Raw genomic sequence first — 24,024 nt, forward strand, 5'->3', positions numbered from 1 at the left:
TATATAAAATTGACAGTTTTTTTGTGTTTACTTCAATATCTAAGTTATGTTCTACATTAATTCAATTTTAAAAATATTTTGTTTGTTATTTACTCATGTATTGATCAATTATATTGTGAAAAAATATCAGTATTATGGAATACCTAGAACTTACTTTTGTTTATTTTTCTAAGTAAAGAAAAATGTTTCTTTAAAAAAAAAAAATTGAGTTCAGTTATTTTTTAATTGTATTAATGTTACTATTCATTATATTAAATATGACAAAATATTTTACGTCTGAAATATGAATACGTAAAGCCATTTTTATAGCGTTTNCTGAAATATGAATACGTAAAGCCATTTTTATAGCGTTTGTTGGCATACGAACGCATTATAATGCGACTGTCTTAATGTAAAATTTCTTTTTGGTGTTTTATTTTTAAAAACGTAATTATATTCAGTTTATTATTTTTCTGAGAAGCTTTTTTTACATGATTTTTTTCATTAAATAGTTACTTAAAACTCTAAATGAGTTTAAAAATGATGTTAACTCTGAAAAATATCGTCTGTACTAAAAACCAATAAACCCGCTATCAATTGTGTTCCACTTGTTATAAATACACTAGACAGGAATTTCAGATAAGATAATTGATCCGACCAAAACATATAATAGAAAGAAAATGAAAATAAATGAGGTGGAAAATGGATAAATCTGACACCTGTTTTCAACCGATTGCCAATATCTTAAAAAAGTTTGGTCAACAAGGAAACTATAAGAAAACCTATCGCTAGCCTTTAATGGAAATGATAAACATCTGTGTATATCGTAAGAGTTTGGATAAAAGCAAATGATAAATATTAAGTTTTTCGGATTGGCGGTATGGTGGACAGTTTGCCTTTTTCTTATTTTTTTTTTCTCATTGTATTTTACGCGTCTGTGTAGGTTTTAAGATCGTGTGATATATACGCTATTGCAGCAACGCTACCAAACACACACACACACACATACACGGCAAACAAATAAATTGCCTTCTACACGACTGGAGACCATTACATTACAACCACTGGCGAGGAATATGTGCTGCCATCGCCGCCGCCTTTAATCCTCCTTAAACCTATTTTACACTACATTTTTCATCCAGCACTTCGTCGTCTATGAACACAACGTACACGTTCACGTGTAGGATCACAACCGACTTAATTCAACCCCCCACATGGGGGCTCATTATTTTAAACATCATAAATAATATCGTTAATAATTACCGTTAGGCGAAGACGAAAATGTACTCAAAATTGATGCGAGTCGAGGTTTCTCTTCGTCCAGTATTGTTTCTGTCGATGTACGGAAAACACCATATAAGTCGGCCACGCAACGAATACGCATTTTGCCTACCCTGAAACTATTTACTTCCAATTCCAATCCAACTGTTGTGGTCCGCATTTTGTGACCCCGACCGATCTCATAATCATCGTCTAACGAACGAGCGAAACTCGAGTTCATCTGAAACACATCATTGAAATCATCGCTATTAAATGATTAGAAATGAATTGATAAATCATTTTACACGCAGGCTTCATAAGGATCATCGTATGTCAACAGCGAAAAATAAGTTATTTTTATACGAATATCGACAACAATGGTAACAATGTTCTAATGGTTTTGTGTAGCAATTATAATTAATAAAATCACTGTTAAAGTAACAGATGATTATTATGGCGTTCTAATTTAGTTATTTGAATAAACAACAATTTAATTATGATTCTAAATTAATTATGAAGTCACTCTATAGNAGATGATTGTTATGGCGTTCTAATTTAGTTATTTGAATAAACAACAATTTAATTATGATTCTAAATTAATTATCAAGTCACTCTATGGTTTAGATGACGAAAATATTAAAAACATTGACAATAATGATTTTTTGTTTTTATTATTTCAATTCACTATTATAAATTGTTTAAATGCTGAACCGTATAAAGGGCTACCATAAGATATAAATATATTCTGAAAATTATTACTTAAAAGTTAATAAAATTATTTATAGTTGGTCAACCTTAAAGAATCATCTCAACAATTACTGCTTGATGCGATTAGTTATTTTTTCTTATTTTTCATAGATGAGAGTTAGTGAAATAATTTTTAATTTGAGCAGGGATCGAAACAAAGTTTTGAACAAGTTAAATGATATAACGTTCACCCAATTATTGGCAGTTTAACAATAATTTACTATATATATAGATTATAAATATTATTACTACAATAGTATTAACAATAAGTGCAGATATTAATTTTGATTCTTAAAGAAAATTATTGTGGTTTAAGTAATTTGATTCATTTTAAAAGATAAACAAAATATAAGTTAATTCAATCTTGTGTCGAAAAAATAGTAAATGAATTTTCATAGAACTTTTTCATATTTTCCATCTGTAGTTATGATAAATGGTTTTCATATTTATGAGATATAAGTTTGAAACTAATTATTTTTTAGAATTGTTTCTTTGAAAATTTATTTTAAGAAATTTTATACTATTATTAAACTATTTTTATAGTACACTAAATAATAACCAAAGATTTTTTATTTCAATTATATACAGGGTGGCCCACCACTCACTGACAACTTAAATAACTTTTGATCCAGTTAATATTTTTAGTTGATTTTTTTTTTAAATAATAGTTATACGTTAGGTCTATAGGTATATCTCAATAATTAATTTTTTTATATTTTATTAAAAATATTAATTATTTTTAAATTTTAAATAAAATGTAAAAAAAAAATCTAAGATAGCTATTTTGTAGAGTAGAATTTAAGAAAAATTTTAGTAAAAAAATATCTTATTAATATTCAGTAGTAAATATTCTGTAGCGTTTTGAAGTTTGTGAAAATTTGAATTTTCATGTACTATTTTACGGTATTAAACATTGAAATACGTATTGAGAAAAGGACAGAAGAAAACGCTATCTTTTCATGATTACTGTGTATACATATGATGATAATGTGTATACATTACAAACTTGGCATTAATACCATGATAAGAAATTAGATAAGGCAATTATTACTTATCACTCTCATTCAAAAGTATATTGAAAAGATAGCGTTTTCTTCTGTCCTTTTCTCAATACGTATTTCAATGTTTAATACCGTAAAATAGTACATGAAAATTCAAATTTTCACAAACTTCAAAACGCTACAGAATATTTACTACTCAATATTAATAAGATATTTTTTTACTAAAATTTTTCTTAAATTCTACTCTACAAAATAGCTATCTTAGATTTTTTTTTTACATTTTATTTAAAATTTTAAAATAATTAATATTTTTAATAAAATATAAAACAATTAATTATTGAGATATACCTATAGACCTAACGTCTAACTATTATTTAAAAAAAAAATCAACTAAAAATATTAACTGGATCAAAAGTTATTTAAGTTGTCAGTGAGTGGTGGGCCACCCTGTATATTAAAATTTTATTTTATTTTTACTTTAAGAAGGTTTTTACAATATATAAATGCTTATAATTTTTTACCATTATTGAAGTATATTAAAATAAAACTTATGTTTCTAAATTATGCAATCTTTTAAGAAAAGAAATTAATATTTAAATCTTAGTTTTCGGAATATAAAAGAGTTCATAAGTTTTTTCCTAGAAATTTTAATCAATATTCGGAAACTTTTATTACAAAATACAAAAAAAATTTAATATAATGTCGATCAAGTTAAATAATGCAATTTATATTATTTACTTTATACAAATTTATATTTTTAGTTTTGTATTATCTAGGAAAATCTTGTTGAAGGAAGTGTTACAATTTTTTTACTCTTATTAATGAGACGTTAAGTGGTTTTTTTTTTGTTAGATAAAATTTTTTTTTTATACACTTGATGATTATAATTTGTTAATTGAAATTATAAAAAACGTTTCGTTGGTTTAACACTACTTTAATTTTTATTTTTAGCAATACTACTTTTTTTTTCAACAATTTCTTAATAGTATTTATTGCTATTTTTTGTATAAAATACCTTTAAATTATTTAAAAACATTAAAAAATCATTTCATTTTTGGTAAAATTAGCCAATTTTGTAATAATTTGCATAGAAACGAAATGCTTACACCATTCTAGATTACTTCAAAATATAGTATTTTAAAGTAATATATGAAAAAAAAAAGAATTATGTTCTGATGAATTATCCTTTATAAGTAATCAAACATTAAGGTCAATGAATAAATAATTTTTGGTAGATATGATAAATTTTTTTTTTATATTTTTTCAAATACGCATCGAAGCGTTTTACAACAGTAATTTAATCTTTCAGATTTCAATCAACATTAATCTAAAAAATGCAACAACTCCACATTACTGGATCACTACTACACTTCGCTTTTTAAATAAAAACTAACATCATTTTAACTCTAGTTTTTATCATTTCAAAGAATCAGATCAAAGTCTAGACCAGTTGTTTTATAAATGAAAGCTTATCCTAAAACTCTCTTAAATACGCAACTTATTTTAAGTATTTTATAAGCGTTGGGGTTTATATTCAATTATTGACAATAATCTGGTTTTAAAACTTTTTAAACAAATCCTATTAATTGTTTAATTACATATATGTTTCAACAGTTTAAAAGTGTTTCTTGTATACATCTTAAGTTGTATTTACTTTATCCTATATAGGACATTAATACATTTTAATGAACTAGTTATTTGTTGTATCTATATTGTACATTTATCTAGTATTGAATTATTCTAATAAAAACTTATTTATCAATAAATTAATTTTTTTATTAATACCTGCTTATAGTAGAACATTATTACTACTTAATTTTCATAAAATATAACAAATTGTTTGAAAAACAAAATTATTTTTCCCGTAAAATATTCATTTTACGGAATTTAAAATTTTAAATTAATAAGTAGTAGTATTTAAACTTAAAATTCGTCTATTTTTAATTAAAGGTTAAGTAAAAAATCTGAACAGTTGGTTGTATACGAATTTTATACAACATTCAAACGTATACAACTGTTTAAAATTTGTACTCCGTGATAAGTTGTTATTAATCGTTTAAACATAGAAATAAATTGTAATTACTAAATGCAATGGNATTAATCGTTTAAACATAGAAATAAATTGTAATTACCAAATGCAATGGTTTTTTTTTTTAGAATCTAGGAAATTTTAAAATAAAGCATTGACTGAGTAAATAGCAAATGTTAAATAACTTAAAAAACAACTGTATCGTGAAAGAAGGCCAATATTGTTGACTTTTTAAGTTTAAAACTTATAATTACTCACATAATTTGACATAAATAATATAACAAACTGTTTTCATNCATAATTTGACATAAATAATATAACGAACTGTTTTCATACACCAAAAAAACAAATTGTTAAAAGTACTAGTGTTAAAACATTTTTATGACACGATACAGCTTTCTTAAATATAAAAAATAACCGAAGTTATAAAATAAATTGATATACTTGTAATTGTTATAGACAAATAAATGTACTAATATTTTCAAATATTTTTATTCTTTATGAAAAACAAATTTGATTTGTTTATTAAAAAAAATATTTAAATTTATGGTCAATCGAATAACAATAGTTTCTCTTTTATATTATTTTTTTCAGTTGCTAATAATTTAATAGGCACATAAATATACCATCATTTTGTTATTAATTTTCATTTTTTTATAAAAAAAAAGTTGTGTTTAAAAATAATATAACTATATTTTATAAATGTTTTTTAATTAATATTTTGAATGTTATTAGCTTTGACGCGAAGCTGAGGAGGTATTGGTTTTACTATGATGTGTTTTATTTTTTTTGTGTGTCTGTTATTACTTTTTCTCAGTTCTCACTGAACCGATTTCTTTCAACGATACGTCAAAAGATCACAAATCGTATCTAGTCGGAAGACATTACCCTCAAAAATTGAAAAAAATCCCTCGTTCCCCGTAAATGGGGGAAACCTCCAAAAAAATTACAAATTTAATAATCGCTAATTTTCGACATTTTTTTTTACTTAAAACTGCCATAACTTGTTTAAAAATAACCAAATCTATGTAATTTTTTTTATAGATGCATGATGTCTTTACCTATCATTTGATATATTTTTTTTATAAATCTGACTCTTTACCTGTTCACAGGGAGGGATTGAAAGTGTTCCGGAAATACTGACACTTTTATGTATACCTTAAATTAAAGCTTATGCAATATATTTTAATATGAAAAAAAAAGAATTTCGGAATATATTTTGTTTTCATGGTGAAAACGAACTTTAAAGTTAAAAAAAAAAGTTTTTTGTAAAAAAATTCTTTTTTACATTTTAACTTTGTAAAGCTAAAACTTTTTGAAAAATGTATGGAGCATTATATATTTTAGCTTCTATGCGAAGCTGAGAAGGTATTGGTTTTACTAAGATGTTTTTTTTTTTTTTTTGTCTGTTACCACTTTTTCTCAGCTCTCACCGAACCGATTTCTTTCAATGATACGTCAAAAGATCACAAATCGTATCTAGTCGAAGACATTACCCTCAAAAATTGAAAAAAATCCCTCGTTCCCCGTAAATGGGGGAAACCTCCAAAAAAATTACAAATTTAAAAATCGCTAATTTTCAAAATGTTTTCAATTTTTTTTACTAAAAACTGTCATAACTTTTTTAAAAATGAACATATTAATATAGTTTTTTTTTTATATAGATGCATGATATCATTACCTTTCATTTGGTATATTTTTTTATTATATCTGATCCTTTAACTGTCCACAGGAGGGGATTTAAAATGACAACTTTTTTACAAAAAATTAACTTTTTCAATTTAACTTTTGAAAATTTCCGGAAGGTCTGACACTTTTATATATATCTTAAATTAAAGCTAATGTAGTGTACTTTATTATGGTAAAAAAAAATTTCGTACTTTATTTTGTGTTCAGTGTGAAATTGGCTACCGAATGCTATTTTTGTGTGAAAATTCTCGATTTTATTTTTTTATTTTTAACTTTATAATGCTATAANGTGAAATTGGCTACCGAATGCTATTTTTGTGTGAAAATTCTCGATTTTATTTTTTTATTTTTAACTTTATAATGCTATAACTTATTGAAAAGTGTATGGATCAACATAATTTTTTTATGAGAAATAATAATTTTTAATAATCCCTTTTTCATTGGATATACTTTATCTGAATCAGGATATCAATAACGAACTAGCTGATAATGTTGCTTTTGGAATAATCCTCCTATTTTTTAAAATTAAACACTATCTAAAGATTTGCATCGAAGCGTTTTTTATGATAGTGATTTTAATCACTGTCAGATATCATTATACTTGATCCAAATATGTCACGTCACCACTGTGCCGCGACCCCCCTGTGCTGGGTTTTTTTTTTAAATAAATACTATTTATATTATATATTATTAATATACATATGTATATATATATATATATATATATATTTATATATGTATATATTTATTTATTCATATATTACGCTTATAAATAATAAAATTTGTAATCAGAATATAAATAAGGAAATAAGAGATCATGTAGCTTTTGGAATAATCCATTTTTTTTTTTAATTTAACATAACCTACAGATTTGTATCGAAGTGTCTTTTATGATAGTAATTTTAATCATTGTCAGATATCATTTATACTGGATCCATCTATGCCACGTCCCCATTGTGCCGCGACCCCACTGTGCTGGGTTTTTTATTAATAAAATAAAAGAAAGAAAACATTGAATTTATATTTCAGATAATTACATTGATTTCAATTAATTATATAGTGATTGTTTAACTATGACTCCAGCATAATCTTTAAAAATATGTAATACATAAATTATGATTATTTTACATTATATAATTAAAAAAAAAAAAAATTATTCCTATCCTTTCTTTTATTTTTAAATTTCAATAACTTTTAAAAATATATAAGCATTTTTATAGGAAGGTGGAAGAGAAAAAGAAATTTGTTAGTGCTTAGAGATAAAAATAAACAGACTTGCGCTTCACCTGCAGTCTTCTTTAATAAAGAGTGATTAATTTCCAAAATTATTTGTCATTATTTTATGCCTTTTACATACATTATTATTTTTTTGTCCATGTACCACTGTGGCATTAGTATTAAATGTCCCCCTACCCATATTAGTATATATATATAAGATTTTATGATTTATGTTAATTATTTATATTATTTAAATATATTTTACTCATTTCATACAGCCTACTTCCCTATTTCTTCCTCTGCATGAATAGAGACATTAGGAATGATAACTGACTCGTACAATTTGCTCAGATAGTTTTTTGTCTATTTTGTAAGGTAGTAAAACATATGTTTTAATTTAATAATTTGTTAAAATTTTAAAGGGAAATTAGAGGGATAGAGAGAATTTTCATTTTTAATAATTATAAAACGCAGAATACTATTAAATCACGAAAGATTAATGTAATATTTTATAATTTTATATATATTGTGTGAGTCATCGTTAAATTATTATCCTTTATAATTCTGGTTAAGATATACTTGAATTCACAAAAAGCCTTATTTCGATTATATGTTTTCTAAAACAATCAAATAAGTCACCAAGAAAAATATAAAAAGAAATTACGAATTAATTATTTTGTTTAGGCAACTAATTTTCGATGCAAACAACGGGAATTATAATTAGAAAAAATTAGTCTGTACAATTTTCTTACCCATTTATCATTGAGATACCAAGTAACGTTCGATGGTGGACTGGATGGTGGTGATGTACAATTACCCTTCAACTTGTCACCAATTGTGTAATGCCGCTTTTCAAGTGACAGTATTGGTCGTCCAATCGGAGGATCTGTAAAACACAGCAAAACATAAATAAAAACTTTTTTTTATTTTCAAAGTTCTAAGAGCAACTTAAGATCCGAGTATTGCTTTGTGGCTTATAAACTTCTTAGGATTTGATATAAACTTCGATTAATTTTAAGTCAATATTAACAGAATTCATTAATGAAATTTGAATGACAACCAGAGTAAAACATTGTTAAACTCTTAGGAGGAACTACTTTTCAAGCTTCTATTTCAGTTAAGATGTGTCTTAAAGAGTTGATTTAGGAAAAAAAGTTGAAAACAATGAATAACGAAGTGTTAACGATTTATCCCATTCTCGAGATGAATACAATTTTAATCAACAGTTTTAACATACTNTAACGAAGTGTTAACGATTTATCCCATTCTCGAGATGAATACAATTTTAATCAACAGTTTTAACATACTATATTATAAAAATAAAAACTAAAACTTAATGAAACTATTTATTTTAAAGTTTTATTCAACTGGGAAAAGTATTAATGAAACAATAAATAGGTCTCTCTCCAGATTAAAAATTTACCCTTATACAAGTGGATTGATTTATCGTTGGTCAATTCGTTAGGTTTCTTCTAAAATAATAATGAAAAAAATAATCATTTTTACATCCTTATATTTTCCAAACTTAATATGTTACAAAAGCGGTGGCCCTCTTTCACATATTAAGGAGTCAAAGATAATTTTTGGCTAAGAGCTATTGATGAACGGGACGAGTATTATGGCTGACTTGCACCAGATACCAGACAATCTCCTATAATAATAACAATTTTCAGAATTTTTTTTTGGCATTGTCGAGTAGTATATATTTTTCAAATATAAGTGGTTAAATATTTTTAACCTCTTATCCCTCATAATTGTATCAACTTGATTTTTTTAATGGCAATTTAGATATTTGTTAAATGTATTAAACGTGAAAAAATAGTCTCACCAAAAGAATTTCTTCAAAACTGTTTTTACATCTATTGGACAAGTAGTATGGTAGAGAAATGCTTAATGACGAAAAATAATATATCCTGGCATATCTTCCTCAGTCTATATATTAAAATATATTTAGTATAAAAATTTCAGATTAAAAAAATGTGTGAAATATTATCATTTTTAACATATTTCTCTACGCTTTTCAAAGATGAATTTTCACGATTATTTATAAAAATAAATGAATAAATTCAATTTTTAAACAAAACCACCAAAAACCATTATTCTTAAACGATATAGTTTATACAATTACTAAAGACTGCAATCGGGTCGGTCCATAAATATTTTGATAAAAATAATAATAATCTATTTTAGACAAAATCAATACGCGATCATATTTAAATAAACAAGCTTAAATAAAAATCATTGAATGTAAGGTAGAAGTATGTGTAAATATATATTTTATTTATTTAATTAAAGATAAATTTGCGCTGCTTTAGTATCAAATTTTTTTCGTTACTATAGTTGTAAAAAAATTTGTTTGTTTTATATACCTGATATTCTTTTTTAATTTCGATACTAAAAACGCAAAATAAGCAAAATATTACTTAAATTTCGAAATATGAAATATAAAATTTTGTATTTAGCTTATTGGTTTCCTGGAAAAATATATAACTTACGTAAGAATGCCTATAACCTGACAAAAAAAAACAAATGCTAAAGTTATGAGCCTTGATAATTACTTACTTATTAAAAGATATTTGGCAATAATACTTTGTACTTAATTTTGCTCCTCAACTTAACCTATTTGCTTGCCTCATCATCGTATAACCATAATTGATTCCTCTTATCTTAAGTTTAAGGTAGCAAACCGTACTAATGCCTTAATGGTTGTTAGTAATGTGATCTGAGAAAATTGCAGGTGTCCCTTAGATGGGTGGCGCATGTGATGTATAAGACCACCATTTATTTTAATAAGAAAATTTAAAAATTAAATAAAATATTCGGTAATCAAATTTGTAAATTCTTTGTATGGTTTTACTTATTATCAGTTAAAATTGACAACACCTATGTCCTAATACTATTAATAAAAATGTATCAAATTAAATATTAAAACTCTCTAATAATTGTTTCTTTTAAAATAAAGTCACTTGACTTTTAAAATTCTATATAGAAAAAAAGATTGCTAACAAACCTAAATCTTCAAAGTACATCAGGCTAAAAAAAAAGAAAGTCATATATAATCAATTTGTAGTCGATTTATTGTTTCAAAGCTTATCAAGAATGATACGTTTAAGCACCAAGTTATTATATAAACCACATACACTCGTCATTATGTTATTATTATCTTTGACTGATAATGACTAAAAAACAATTTCAATGCTAGTTGACAACTCTCATTTTACTTTTTAAATATTAATTCAAAACAACATATTATATTAATGTATATGTTTTATCAAAGTTCACCACCAAAATTAAATAGTATAAATAACAACTGACCGATTTTTATCAGACCAAATAACTACTTCTATAGTGTCGATTTTAAAAAAGATAATGATATAAAACTGTATACTCAAAAAATATTTATCCAAGCTAGTCGTTAATGCCAGCTGGGGTTTGTAGTTCAAACGAACGTCATCTTGTGTAGATTTTAATCCTGAGAACACAATTTTGTCTACAAAAACTCGAAGAAATCCAAAACAAATAAAATGACAAATAGTATGAGAAAACATGTTTTGAGCTTTCAGTTTAATTTGAAAAATGTGGTAACATTATTCTCTTTCCCCTGAAATACACTATGACTTTAACAGATAAAAACAACTAGAATTATATTTTTGCGTCCTGGTTTTTATTAAATGTTTTTTCTTTTAAATTTGACTCAATATAGTAAAATATTTTTACAAAGCTAATTTTTTCAGTTTTTAGAATTGCATTAGAACACGCAAAGGATTATAATACCATTTAAAAACGAAAATATCTCGTTTTGAACTCTTTAGCTTTACCATGGAGAATTAAAGGCAATGCAAATTAGTTGAACGTGATTTTACTTCAAAAAAAGACCAACAAAACGAATTTTGACTGAAACTTTTATTTTGTTCTTTCCAAAATGCCAATCTACCGTATGCAATATATCGTATTGTATGTGCAATACAACCACATCAATTCAAATTGATTTCGTATTTAATTTACAATAAATATTATAGTATATTATAAACTATATGTTGATTATTAAACAGCATAAACATATTAGTTTAAAATATCTCTAATTCCGGAAAACTATTAGGGTTTAGTTTTATTAATAGAAACCTCATAGTTATAGTTAGTTTTTTGACAGTTTAGTAAATAAGTATTTACAGATAAATGCTCATTTTACAGCCATTTTAAATCTATAAAACAGATAAAGATAAAAAATGATATATATAGTATACTAATTATTTATAAACTCTAGTATAAATGATATAGAAAAAGTAACCCTAAAAAAATTATAATATCAATAAAAATAAGAACAAAAACTATTAAGTTTTACTTTTATAATAATACAATTTTAAATACAAAGTAATTCATGAACTCACACAATAACTTTAAAAGTACAAAATATATTTTTATTATTCATAAGTCCATAATATCCTGTTCTATAATTTAAAAAATAAATGGTCCGTAACTTTTTCTTCTTTTAAAATACTATCTAATTAAGTTTTTCAAATTGAAACATAGAGTAAACTATGGTAATATCTAATATTAAAATTAATAATGTAATTTTAGTCATAAAACAATGTTAAATAGTTATCAAATCTTGGATCATTTTGAAGTGTTTTTTAGTCGTTACAAAATCATTGATCTAATATTAAATCAATTATATACATAATATAGATTATAAAAGCTATTATACTTTTATATTATATTTTAGTATACTTTAAAAATTCTATTTTAAGTCTATTATTCATTTTATAAGACTTGAATTTTTTTTTGGTTGGATATAGAATATTTTTATTGATCAATATTGAGTAATGAAATTAATTTATTTTTATACACCATTTTTAGCATGAAATTAAAAAAAACTATTTTGATTTGTGGTAAAAGTCTAATGTAACTGTAAAGATTACATTTTATACTTATTTTGAAATAAATGAGGTTTATACATTATTTTATAAAATTTAATCTTTTAATTTTTTTTTTATGTCTTAACTTAGGAGAAAAAACATTTATTCCTTCATATCAAACTTTTTTGTTTACTCATTTTAATTAAATATTGCCATATTAAATATTAGTATTCTTTTAAGTTATTGACTCTTCATTATAATAACTGAAGGTGGTTTGTTTATTTTTTCACATTCTATTTAAGTATAAACTTTTCAGGTATTATTATGATCATAAAAATGTTTTAACTCGAAATCAAAAGGTGACATTATTTAAATGAAAGAAATGACTTAAATAACCCAATCATTTTGTTGTTTTCTTTTTGAAAGACCGTCTGATTTGTCAAAAATTGTATGTGACAAAGGCTTTCCTTCAACCATGATGATTATTTTACTAAGTGGTTGTCAATCAGGATTTTTTGTAATTATTTCCACAGAATATTTCAAACTATACTGCAATATAAATTGGCTAGTGGAAAACAGTATTATATAAAAGAAACTGCATAAATCATGATTACTCGTAGAACGATAACGAGTATTTCTAATAAATAAGCTACTTCTAATTTATATGCATGAATGCAATTATTATGAATATAGAATATTTTTAATTACCATTTGATGAATTTTAATTTAAATTTTTTTGTATTTTTGAAAATAATGAATTCTAATATCTCAAAAAGAGTAATACAAATATAGTTAACTACCAGTCACAATTTTATTTTTCTCTTGATAAACTTTACAATAGTTTATAAAAATAAATTAAATTCTAATCTATACGTTATTATAAAAAAATCATTATATAACGAAAAAATCGGGGTAGTATGCTTATTAAATCATTACATATATATGTATGTATGTATGTATGTATGTAGTTGGAGAGCTAACACTAATCTAACGACGATTTCAAACTGATAACAGTGAGTTTTTTGGGGAGGTAAAAAACTGATAAACAAATCAATTTTAATTGTATTTATTTTCCCCGTTTGACTTATCAAAAATTCAGTTTCAGAAATAATGAGTTGTTGACACTATTTTGTGAAAAAAGATTCACTCTCGAATTATCTTTATAAAAAAAAGACGAACAGTCAATAATACGAATTAAAGATGGTTCTTGGAATTTGTGACTTTACAAACGATCGCTGATTTCAAGTTTATATAAATATTTAAATTTATCTCAATCTAAAAGTACAAAGGGGTGCACTTTTTTAAATATAAAATTTTATATGGAGCATATGGGAATATATGATTTAGGGGTCGATAAATTTGTTGTTTGTTTGTAGGGGCTCAGTAAAAATTTTACAAATTATAATATGCGATTATATGCTGAAAAATTTATTGGATATCAAAGAAATATATTTAAGTGCTTATTATACCCCTTAAAATAACATGTTTTAATATTATATATTTTAACAGTGTAAAACATCGAAAATAAAATTTTAAATGTTTAGACTAAGAATTCTTCCATCAATATCAGTAATATATTAGATAGATACCTCCATAACGGTTTTATTTAAATAACAGTTTTTTTAATGATTTTTTTAAATTAAACTGATATATTCTGTTTATTGTAAGTGGAAACACTGTATATAACCTAAAAGTTATTATGTATATTGATTGATGATCATTTTATTATATAATCATAAAAATGTGTTAAATTAAAAGGATGTTACATTTATTATAAAGATATTATTTTTAATAAAGGATATTACATAAACTTATATAACTATATATTGTTATAGTTATCTTAGATCAATTAGACAAAGATCATTCAATATATAAATCCAGAAACTCTATAATTACTTTTATGTACTAAAAATAAAATTATATAAATTATTTAAAAAAAAAATAAATATTTTTCTCATCAATTTTTTAAAATTTTGAAATAAATAATTGATTGCTATTATTATATGTGACTGCTACTAAATGTTAGTTCGACCTAGTTATAACACTGTACTTACGGTCTACGTTTATAAAATTCATTTATGACATTTAGATTTTGAGATTTCATCATTATACACTTTGGCTGAACTTCTTTTGCCTCAATAAAATTCATATATCTACACCTGAAGTTATAGCCTATGACTAATTTAAAGTCACCATAGTAAGATTGAAGCCAAATAGAATTATATTTAAATTTTTTTCAAAATAATGAGCAAAAAAAATTTAATAAATTATAATAACTTTTTTGGGGCACACATATCTAAATTTAACTTAGATACAAGAAGAGCTTATCACGGAAACTTTTCACATAATTGCAATTTAGTTCGAAACCACTGTTAATTAAATATTAAAAAGTACAACATTTTCTTATAAGATTTATATTAACAAAAAAAGTGACGTTAAAAATAATTATTATTTTGTATTTCAATATAATGAATAAGTTACACGTTTTTATAATTTTATTCCGATGTGGAAATTATTATCTCTCATTAAATTAGATTTTATAGCCATTATTTTGTCATAGGAAAATAAGTTTAATAAACCATTATGTGTCAGTCAAAGTTAGACCAAATCTGACATTGTGTTTCAATAATTTAATTGAATTTGGAAAGTTGGAAATTGTCGAACCTTAAATACAATTTTCAGTTAATTCGAATAAGTTTTTCATTCAATAAGTAATATTCACTAAACTTTATCCACCGACAACGTTTTCTAATACCTCACAGAGTTATGTTGAGTGAAGATTTAGAGCTTAGAGCATTTATAAAATTATAATGTCTCACACATGATATGGTTTTTATACTTACATACGACGTGCAACCACGCTGATACAATTTTCGTGTGAAATGAAGGAGCGTCTGCTGACACTTCACATCGATATTTGTCAGATAAGTACCTTTGAACATCTCTGAGAACCACTTGATTAGGACCGGACTGACTAACCTAAAATTTCAATAGGATAATACAATTTTACTAGACTAGTTTAATATAATTAACATTCGTTTTAGTAATTCCGTAGCACTACATTAAACTTGAAAACAAGGTAAACATTATTAATTACAATACTAGCTACTACGAAATTTTTTGATAGATCGATTTAACGGGGATGGCCATTTTCAATTAAAATTACCTTCTTTCTTATCATCGAGTTCGATTTTGGCCAAAAGTCATTTCCAATTTTCGCAAAAATAAGTTTAAATAATTTATTTAGTATTATTGATAATGTTCGCAGAAATTTAGGATAATATTATAAGTAGTTTTAATACTTATAAATGGTAAATTGTTATATTTAATATATAATTAAGCTAGTCAATTAGTATGTTTCCATTTAAAAAAGTTAAGTGTTAACTTAAGAGTGTTAACTCTTATAAGAAGTAAGGGTTGAATTAAAAATGTAACTAATGGCTCATATATTAAGAAATTTATAAAACTAAGAAATAACAAAAATAATTTTCTTAACCTAAACAGTATTTTATGAGAAATCTAGTGATTTGCCCTAATAGTGTATATGGTTTCTTATAAAATATCAGACATAATATTCAATTATATTTTGGTGAAAAAGGAGGTGACCCAATTTAACTAGATAATCTCATAAAGTTAATTTGATAATCTTTTTCTCTCGAAATGTTGCATTATAATTTGTATGCTAATGGTGAAAAATTTAACATATTAATGATTATAGATAAATATTTTAATAAATTCAAATACATTTTTATACAGTAAATATTTTATAAAACGATGAAAATTAAAACTTTTTTTTTTTAATTTTATTAAAATCATAATACAAAACTCCGAATTTAAAAATACACTTATATCATTTGTTTTATTTTATCTAAAAAAAATTTCATTCAAAATTAATTTAATTTTTATTTTTTATAATGTTTAAACAAAAAAGAATAATAATAGTTTAATTTAATTAAACTTAATTTGATTTTTTTTTTCATTGCCTGAAATAAAATGGTTGATAAAGACACCATTATGTCGTGTCCATAGAAACTTTAATTTATAAACATTCCATTGTTTCTTAATGTTATATTTTCTAAGATTCATTGGTTTTAAGAACATAAAAAAGTACTTGAATAATTTTGAAATATTTTGTTTGAACAAGATAAAGTTTTCCTTTCAATTTAAAAAAAACTTTTGCAGCACTATTCCAACGTGATGTCAAGTTTATAGAGGTTATGACGTGTAAAATGATTAGAAAATGGGAAGACCTCCAAAAAACGTCTTATGATACAACAAATAATAATAATAATAACATATCATAGCCAATATCCTATCAGCATAGAGTTTAAGTAAAAGAAAGCACATATAATATTCTTTGTGCTATTTACATTACACTTATTGTCTGTTGAAGGTAAGATACTACTTTTCAGAGATTTTTTCGTTTANCATTGTCTGTCGAAGGTAAGGTACTACTTTTCAGAGATTTTTTCGTTTATAAATTAGCTATAAAAAGTTCATTAACGAAATACACAGGCAAACCATATTTAACTGACAACTTAGTACAAGTACATATTAAGTTACAAGCATTTTAATATATAGAGCGAGATAATAGTAAGTGCGGAAGCAGCTCTTACTGGTTTCTACTAATAACGTTTATCCACTTATACCTTATACCCATTCTAAACCACACTACAATTAAAATCTACATAGGTTTTCAGTCAAACAGTGATCTTGAACTTATAGGCGGGGAAGCGGTTGTTAAAAAATAATTTTATACATTTATACTAGTTTGAATTAAAATAAGGGAATGGTTGTGTTCAGGCAAAAATGAAATTATAGGAAAACATGAATAATACGGTTGCCATTTGCATCAATGAACAGGTGATAAATCTCCATTGTATACCAATGTGTATTTCGATGCCGTTATGCTTTACACCGCACCAAAAGTTAATCGCACACCGTTTTAAATTCAAACATGTATTACTGATTTAAATAGGCCCTAACACGTTTATTGCACAACCATAATATTATTACAGTCATACATTAAACTTTAGTTGTGATGTACTCAATGACCTATGTATGAACCGCTTTGTAAGAATAGTTTGACGATATAGCGATCACTAATTAATAAATTTTAAAGGCAATAAAAATACGAAGGGTTGAATGCCGTAGTTTTCAAAACTGAATTGTTTGCATGCTTCGTGAAAAAAATCAATTCCGTTTTAATTGGCTTTGTAAATTAGTGTTTTATGTAGAAATATTAAACCATCAAAGCTTTTGGAGCAAAATGCGTTTGTAATTTTATAATAAAAAACATCATACAACATAATTGATATAAAAATTATTATTTTCATTTCGTTTTGTTAAAACTTATTTCATTTGATTAACTTTAAAAAACCTCTCAATTACTTACGTCTACGTTGATTCCAGGCCACGGAAACACTCGAGTATGTGGCAATTCTTTCGGTACATACCTGAAGAACTCTTTACTGCCTTTGTACCATTTAACTGTGTACAAAGGATCGGTTCCCAAATTATACGTACACGTCATTTTGACAGATTCGCCAGACGCGACGGCTGCTGGCATAGTTATGCTCATATTTGATATTCCCTGACATTCTGTAAATAAATTAGATTACAATTAATAATTGTTTAACTACGCACATCGTTGAAATTATGCATGATTTAAATGTCAATAACTTGAAATTTGCATATCTTTTTCGTTTAAACTTAACTGTATCTTAATGGGAAAATTTAGTCAGTTATGGAAAATTCGGTACTTAATATACACCTTAAACGATTTTAGATTACTGCATTTTCAACCTCATAAATTGTCTGTAGAAACTATCGACGGAATTCACTATGCCATCTACAAAACCATATACTTCAAATTAATTCACACATTTTTGAATTAGAGCACATAAGCAATAATATTTTGTTTAAAAATAAACGTATTATCTTCAAAAATTTCTTATTTTTCAATAAGTGTTAAAACAATTTGAAATGGCTCCAAATATTGTTTTGTTGTGCAAATTCTAATACTTCTTATTCTATTTAAGTATTACTTTAAGAATTTTAAATAAACTACATTTCTATACAATTCAACGTTTACTTACTGTAAATTTTCATACTCGGTGTGTATGAAAATCGATTTAAATGTTTCAACCTACCTTTTCGATAATAAAACAAGATATTTGATAGCGTTTTTATTTTATTTCAAATAATACTTTTCTTGAAATACTTATTTCATCCATGTGCAAAAACAAGATTACCATTTTTATGTATTTTACTACCAATTCTATTTTATAACAACAAACTTCTATTAATTTTTTTCCAAATCATTGGCTGAATTTATGTTTTAAATAATAGATATTTAAATAAATATAGAAATAATGAAAAAAAATGTTTAATTTTTCGATAAGAAATAACTTGATTAAATCAGTGATTTAGATTTTATTAAATCAACTTAACTATAAACTATTAAAATTAAACTAATAAAAAATACAAATACTATGCATTGTATTCCATTATTTTACAAGTGAAATAACACAATTTATTTAGCAAATGCCAATGGCATTATTCTTTGTTGTTTTCTCATAATACAATTTTCATTCATTTAATTTAAAAAATAAAAAGAATTGTGATGATGACAACCTATCATTTTACTGAACGTACCTAACATTTTAAGAAAATTCAGTCATTTTAAACTAAATCAAAAAATTACTCTTCATTTATTCAGTAGTGCGAGTATGATGTTAAGGTAACTATAAACGCCCAAAAACTTTTTTAATGTTGGATAAATTTACATAAGCTCAGATATCATACATAAATAACAACCTTAATAACCATTATAAACATTTTTCAAAAATAATTACGTTGTTAAACCTACGACAACCTTGTGAATTAACATCCGTTAAAAATATAAGAACGGCTTACTTAAAAACGCAATACAAGAATTTTATAAAAGTAATGTAATATAAAGTGTATATAAATTTTAATGAAATAACCAAATGTTTATTTATAAGTAGTATTTATGCGAATTGTTGTACTATTATGACTTGATATTGAATTATTTTAAATTAAAAAAAATGTATATAATATCAATGAAAATAATAAATAAAAATTCATAAAACATCCGTTACATAACAACTCATCAGAGGCTAATCTAATAAATATTTTCGTTTTACACAAAATTATATAATATTTTAAATATAAATATACTTATCGAAATAAAATTGAAACTAACTTGCTGGCCTATATTTTTAGTACTTATAAAAGTTTTTTTATTGAATAAAATACTATTATTTTTCTACATAACTTGTAATTTACCTTTTTAGCTCAAGGAAAAACAATATTGTTTTAATTCAAAAGAATAGAATTAATTGGCTTTAGATTATATAGTACAAACGCAATTATTTTTCTCCAAATCATGCAAAGTATTGTAAGGCATATGAAAAAATATCGGAATCATTGAAATAAAAAGTAACGCAAAGGACTAAAAAATAAATAATAGAGTTCCATCAGAAAAACCTTTTTGTAATTATTTTAACCTTCCAAATAAAAATAAATAATTATGTTTTGTTCTCAATATTGTTTTATGCAAGTTTATGGATATAATAAATTTAAAATGATTATTTTTTTTAACAAACAGAACATCATATGGTGTATATAGGTATTGAATGTATATATTTTTTAATACTAACAAATACAATTTTTCATAACTCATATTTTTAATTTTGTACCTTCATAGAATAAATGAATTTATATTGTGTTAGTCTAAAGCTAAAACTGTTATATTCTATAAACATATTAAATAATAAGCGATAAATATAATAATAACGGTTTGAGATTTGACAAATATGAACTCAAATAAAAAATAAATTGAAAAGTAACTTAAAATTAAATTTATTTTTAGTACACAAGACATTATTTAAAATTTAAAATTAGTTATGAAAAAAATAAAAAATTTGTCAATTTTACGTTATTAAATTAATTGAGTAAAACCTTTTTCTGTTCATTATATTTTTATAATGAATAATAAACCCCCAAATAGTTACATCATTACAGCTCTCTTTCTCGACAACATTTTAGTGCTCTAGCCTTATTTCCGACAAATATTTTATTAAAAATTTATCCAAATGACACTATTTTTAAAAGTATGTCATTATGATTGATTTTAGAAATTAAACTGTTTTTGTAAGAGAAATTGTATCCTAGAAAAATAAATTTTGTTTGGTGAGAATCTATGCAATCCCGAATAATACAACGTTCTTGTAGTCAGTGCTTTGTTCGCGTCGTTTAAAGGAAGCCACACGCTTTATAAAAACACATTAAGCACTGAATTTATTATAATATGATGTACATTACCAAAAATCCATTACTTGATAACGATGTGGTGGCAGAGGTATAGGGTGTTTACATTAAGTGACAACGCTCGGCAGATTGCCGACATACAGGCGAAGGTGAAAGTGAACAAGAAAGGCAAAGGATGGAAACGGCAGACAAAAACATCGCACTCGGTTGTCAATAGCATACCTCTTGCTCTTTAATATATCGGTCCACCCACACATATGCTCTGACATACATTACCCGCCCGGCAAACAGCTTTGCTTACTCCTTTAAACTTACCGCAAGAACCACAACAAATACGTTATAATAACAATCTATTAGTTTTTCATTCAGAAACGATCTGGCGAGGGAGCGTTTTAATTTTAAGTAAACCCGAACAAACGAAAAAAGAATCCCAAGAGCTAATAAACAATATAAGTATATACCATTTCAAATTGTTCACCGGTACGTTTTTATCACATTTCAGAAAACATCTTAAAACAGTATAACAAGTTCAAATTTCGTGATAATTTTTCCTCATAAAAAAAATATCTATATTTTCAATGGTACCTCTTTAAAAAAATATAAAATATTTTTACCATATATCGCATATAAAATAAATATAATACAAGCATATTATTGAAGTAGAATACATTTTAAAATAAGTTTATAAAATTTTATGTTCAATATTTTGTATTTCCAATATTTATTTTGCCAACACAATATTAATCAAAAAATAAAATAAAAAGAAAATATAAATTGAGTGTTACATAAGATACTATTCTATATACTATTATTACATGTATCAGCATTGTATTGTCGTATAAAACTGCCATATATTCGCATAGTAGCATCAAGTTTCAAATTCTATAATGTAGTTTATAATACCTAGACAATTACGCGTTCACTTAGGTGTAATTATTTTTGAGATAATAGTTGCCAAAATAAGGCTGAAAGAAACGCTTACTTAAAGTATCAAATTTCTCGATGAATCTATGAATTTTTGTCGAGTCCATTTTGTCTATGAATAAAAATATAGCGTACTAGTAATTATTCAGGTGGCATAGTACTGTATTTACCAGTAAATTTTAAGATAAAATTTAAACATTGTAATCTATTACAGAATGATGTAATGAAGTAGATAAAAATCAATTTTTATATCGCATAATGTATTTGATATAGTAAATTAATGCAATCATTAAGCAAACATAAATCAGAACTAAACAACATCAACAATACGTCAAGTAGTGTTGTATTTTGTTGTCAATCCGTGAATGTTTAACTACAAAATGAGCATGTTTGTATAAGGAAACGGTTTACAAAAATTGTATCTATTCAATTAAATTCAATTGTAAGTACGATAGGAGAAATAGTTTAGCTCAACATAAATATATTTAAACCAACATAAAACTAAAATTTAAAAAAACAATAGCTTATTTTTATGTAGTCTACATTTTTTACAAATTAGCCAATTTATATTATAATTTGGTCATCAAATATCACTCAATAAATGACTATACATTTTATAACAGGAAATACTAAATTACTGAGTCGTTTTACGGGGATTTAGTATGCTAAAATGATAAGCATGGTTGTAGGTCAAATAAAGTAGAAAAAACCTTTCAAAACATTGTTAGGAACGGAAAATAAAAAACTTTGGTCAAGTATATCATTCTGAAATCCCGAGGCGAGGATAAGTCTTTTAGAAAGAATCAAATAAATTCAACCATTGGCTTATGATTTGAATGAATGATTATGCAGATGATAAATTGATTTTAAATCCATGAAATAGTATACTCAGAGCTTAAAAGTTATTTTTTCGAATGATCTGAAAAGAGAAGTTTTTGCGAAAGTTTAGTTTATAAAGAAACCTTGATGTTCTCAAATAAATTTACTTAATTTCAAGAATGTGATATATACTTTTACACAACTTAAACTTTGTAAGTAATTGATTTAAAATAAAATATTTCAAAAAAAAGTTATCCCAATATTACATTAATAAAAGAAAAATTAATTTAACGGCACATTATGTTATCGACGTAAATGATTTATCAGTTAGACATTTCCTTTTAATTTTATCATGCAATTGTAACATAAACAAGTTTAACAATTATACAAGTATTTCCAAAGAAGGTTTAAAATATTTGTGTACTATATTAAAAAACATTAGCCATTTTTGAAACAATAAGAAACCACTTTTTTGGCATAATTTAAAATTGTACATGAACTCACTGAGTTTAATTTGATGGATGTATAAATAATTTTTTAGATGTGTCAATTCGAGTTTTAATGAAAAATTCCACTTCAACTTTTATGTAAATAAACCTTTTGAAAATTATAACAAAATTTAAAGGTTTACTATTATTGTTATTATTATGAATATTATATTATGTAAGTTATTATATAGGGTGGCCCAGCATTCAATGACAACTTAAATAACTTTTCATTCAGTTAATATTTTTTACTAATTTTTTAATAACAGTTATACGTTATGTCTATAATTATATCTCAATAATTTATATTTTTACATTTTATTAAAAATATAAATTATTTTTAACTTTTAAATAAAATTAAGAAAAATGTTGATAAAAAAATTTCTTATTAATATATATATACAGGGTGGCCCACCACTCAATGACAACTTAAATAACTTTTGATCCAGTTAATATTTTTAGTTGATTCTTTTTTTAAATAATAGTTATACGTTAGGTCTATAGCAATATCTCAATATTTAATTTTTTTACATTTTATTAAAAATATTAATTATTTTTAAATTTTAAATAAAATGTAAAAAAAAAATCTAAGATAGCTATTTTGTAGAGTAGAATTTAAGAAAAATTTTAGTAAAAAAATATCTTATTAATATTCAGTAGTAAATATTCTGTAGCGTTTTGAAGTTTGTGAAAATTTGAATTTTCATGTACTATTTTACGGT

General features: G+C 24.4%; 1 protein-coding gene across 3 annotated transcripts in view; it reads right to left on the minus strand.

Annotated features, from left to right (window-relative positions):
- Window positions 1-154: 154 nt before the first annotated feature.
- The window catches only part of LOC126908834 (uncharacterized), a 46,645-nt gene continuing 22,775 nt past the window's right edge, over window positions 155-24,024 (minus strand). Inside the window, exons 2-7 of one of the 3 annotated variants that reach the window (XM_050691137.1) lie at window positions 18,497-18,630; window positions 18,175-18,380; window positions 15,623-15,758; window positions 8,676-8,809; window positions 1,243-1,480; window positions 322-1,132 (exon numbers count right to left, since the gene is read on the minus strand). In XM_050691137.1, coding sequence (XP_050547094.1) covers window positions 1,095-1,132; window positions 1,243-1,480; window positions 8,676-8,809; window positions 15,623-15,758; window positions 18,175-18,360 — 732 coding nt within the window. In that variant the 5' untranslated portion in view covers window positions 18,361-18,380; window positions 18,497-18,630 and the 3' untranslated portion in view covers window positions 322-1,094. Of the gene's footprint in view, window positions 189-321; window positions 1,133-1,242; window positions 1,481-8,675; window positions 8,810-15,622; window positions 15,759-18,174; window positions 18,381-18,496; window positions 18,631-24,024 lie in introns of those variants that run through there. The other 2 variants (XM_050691136.1, XM_050691135.1) reach the window with 2 other exon arrangements.

The sequence above is a fragment of the Daktulosphaira vitifoliae genome, unplaced genomic scaffold, assembly GCF_025091365.1.
Source record: "Daktulosphaira vitifoliae isolate Bord-2020 unplaced genomic scaffold, ASM2509136v1 Scaffold_16, whole genome shotgun sequence".
Taxonomy (NCBI): Eukaryota; Metazoa; Arthropoda; class Insecta; order Hemiptera; family Phylloxeridae; genus Daktulosphaira; species Daktulosphaira vitifoliae.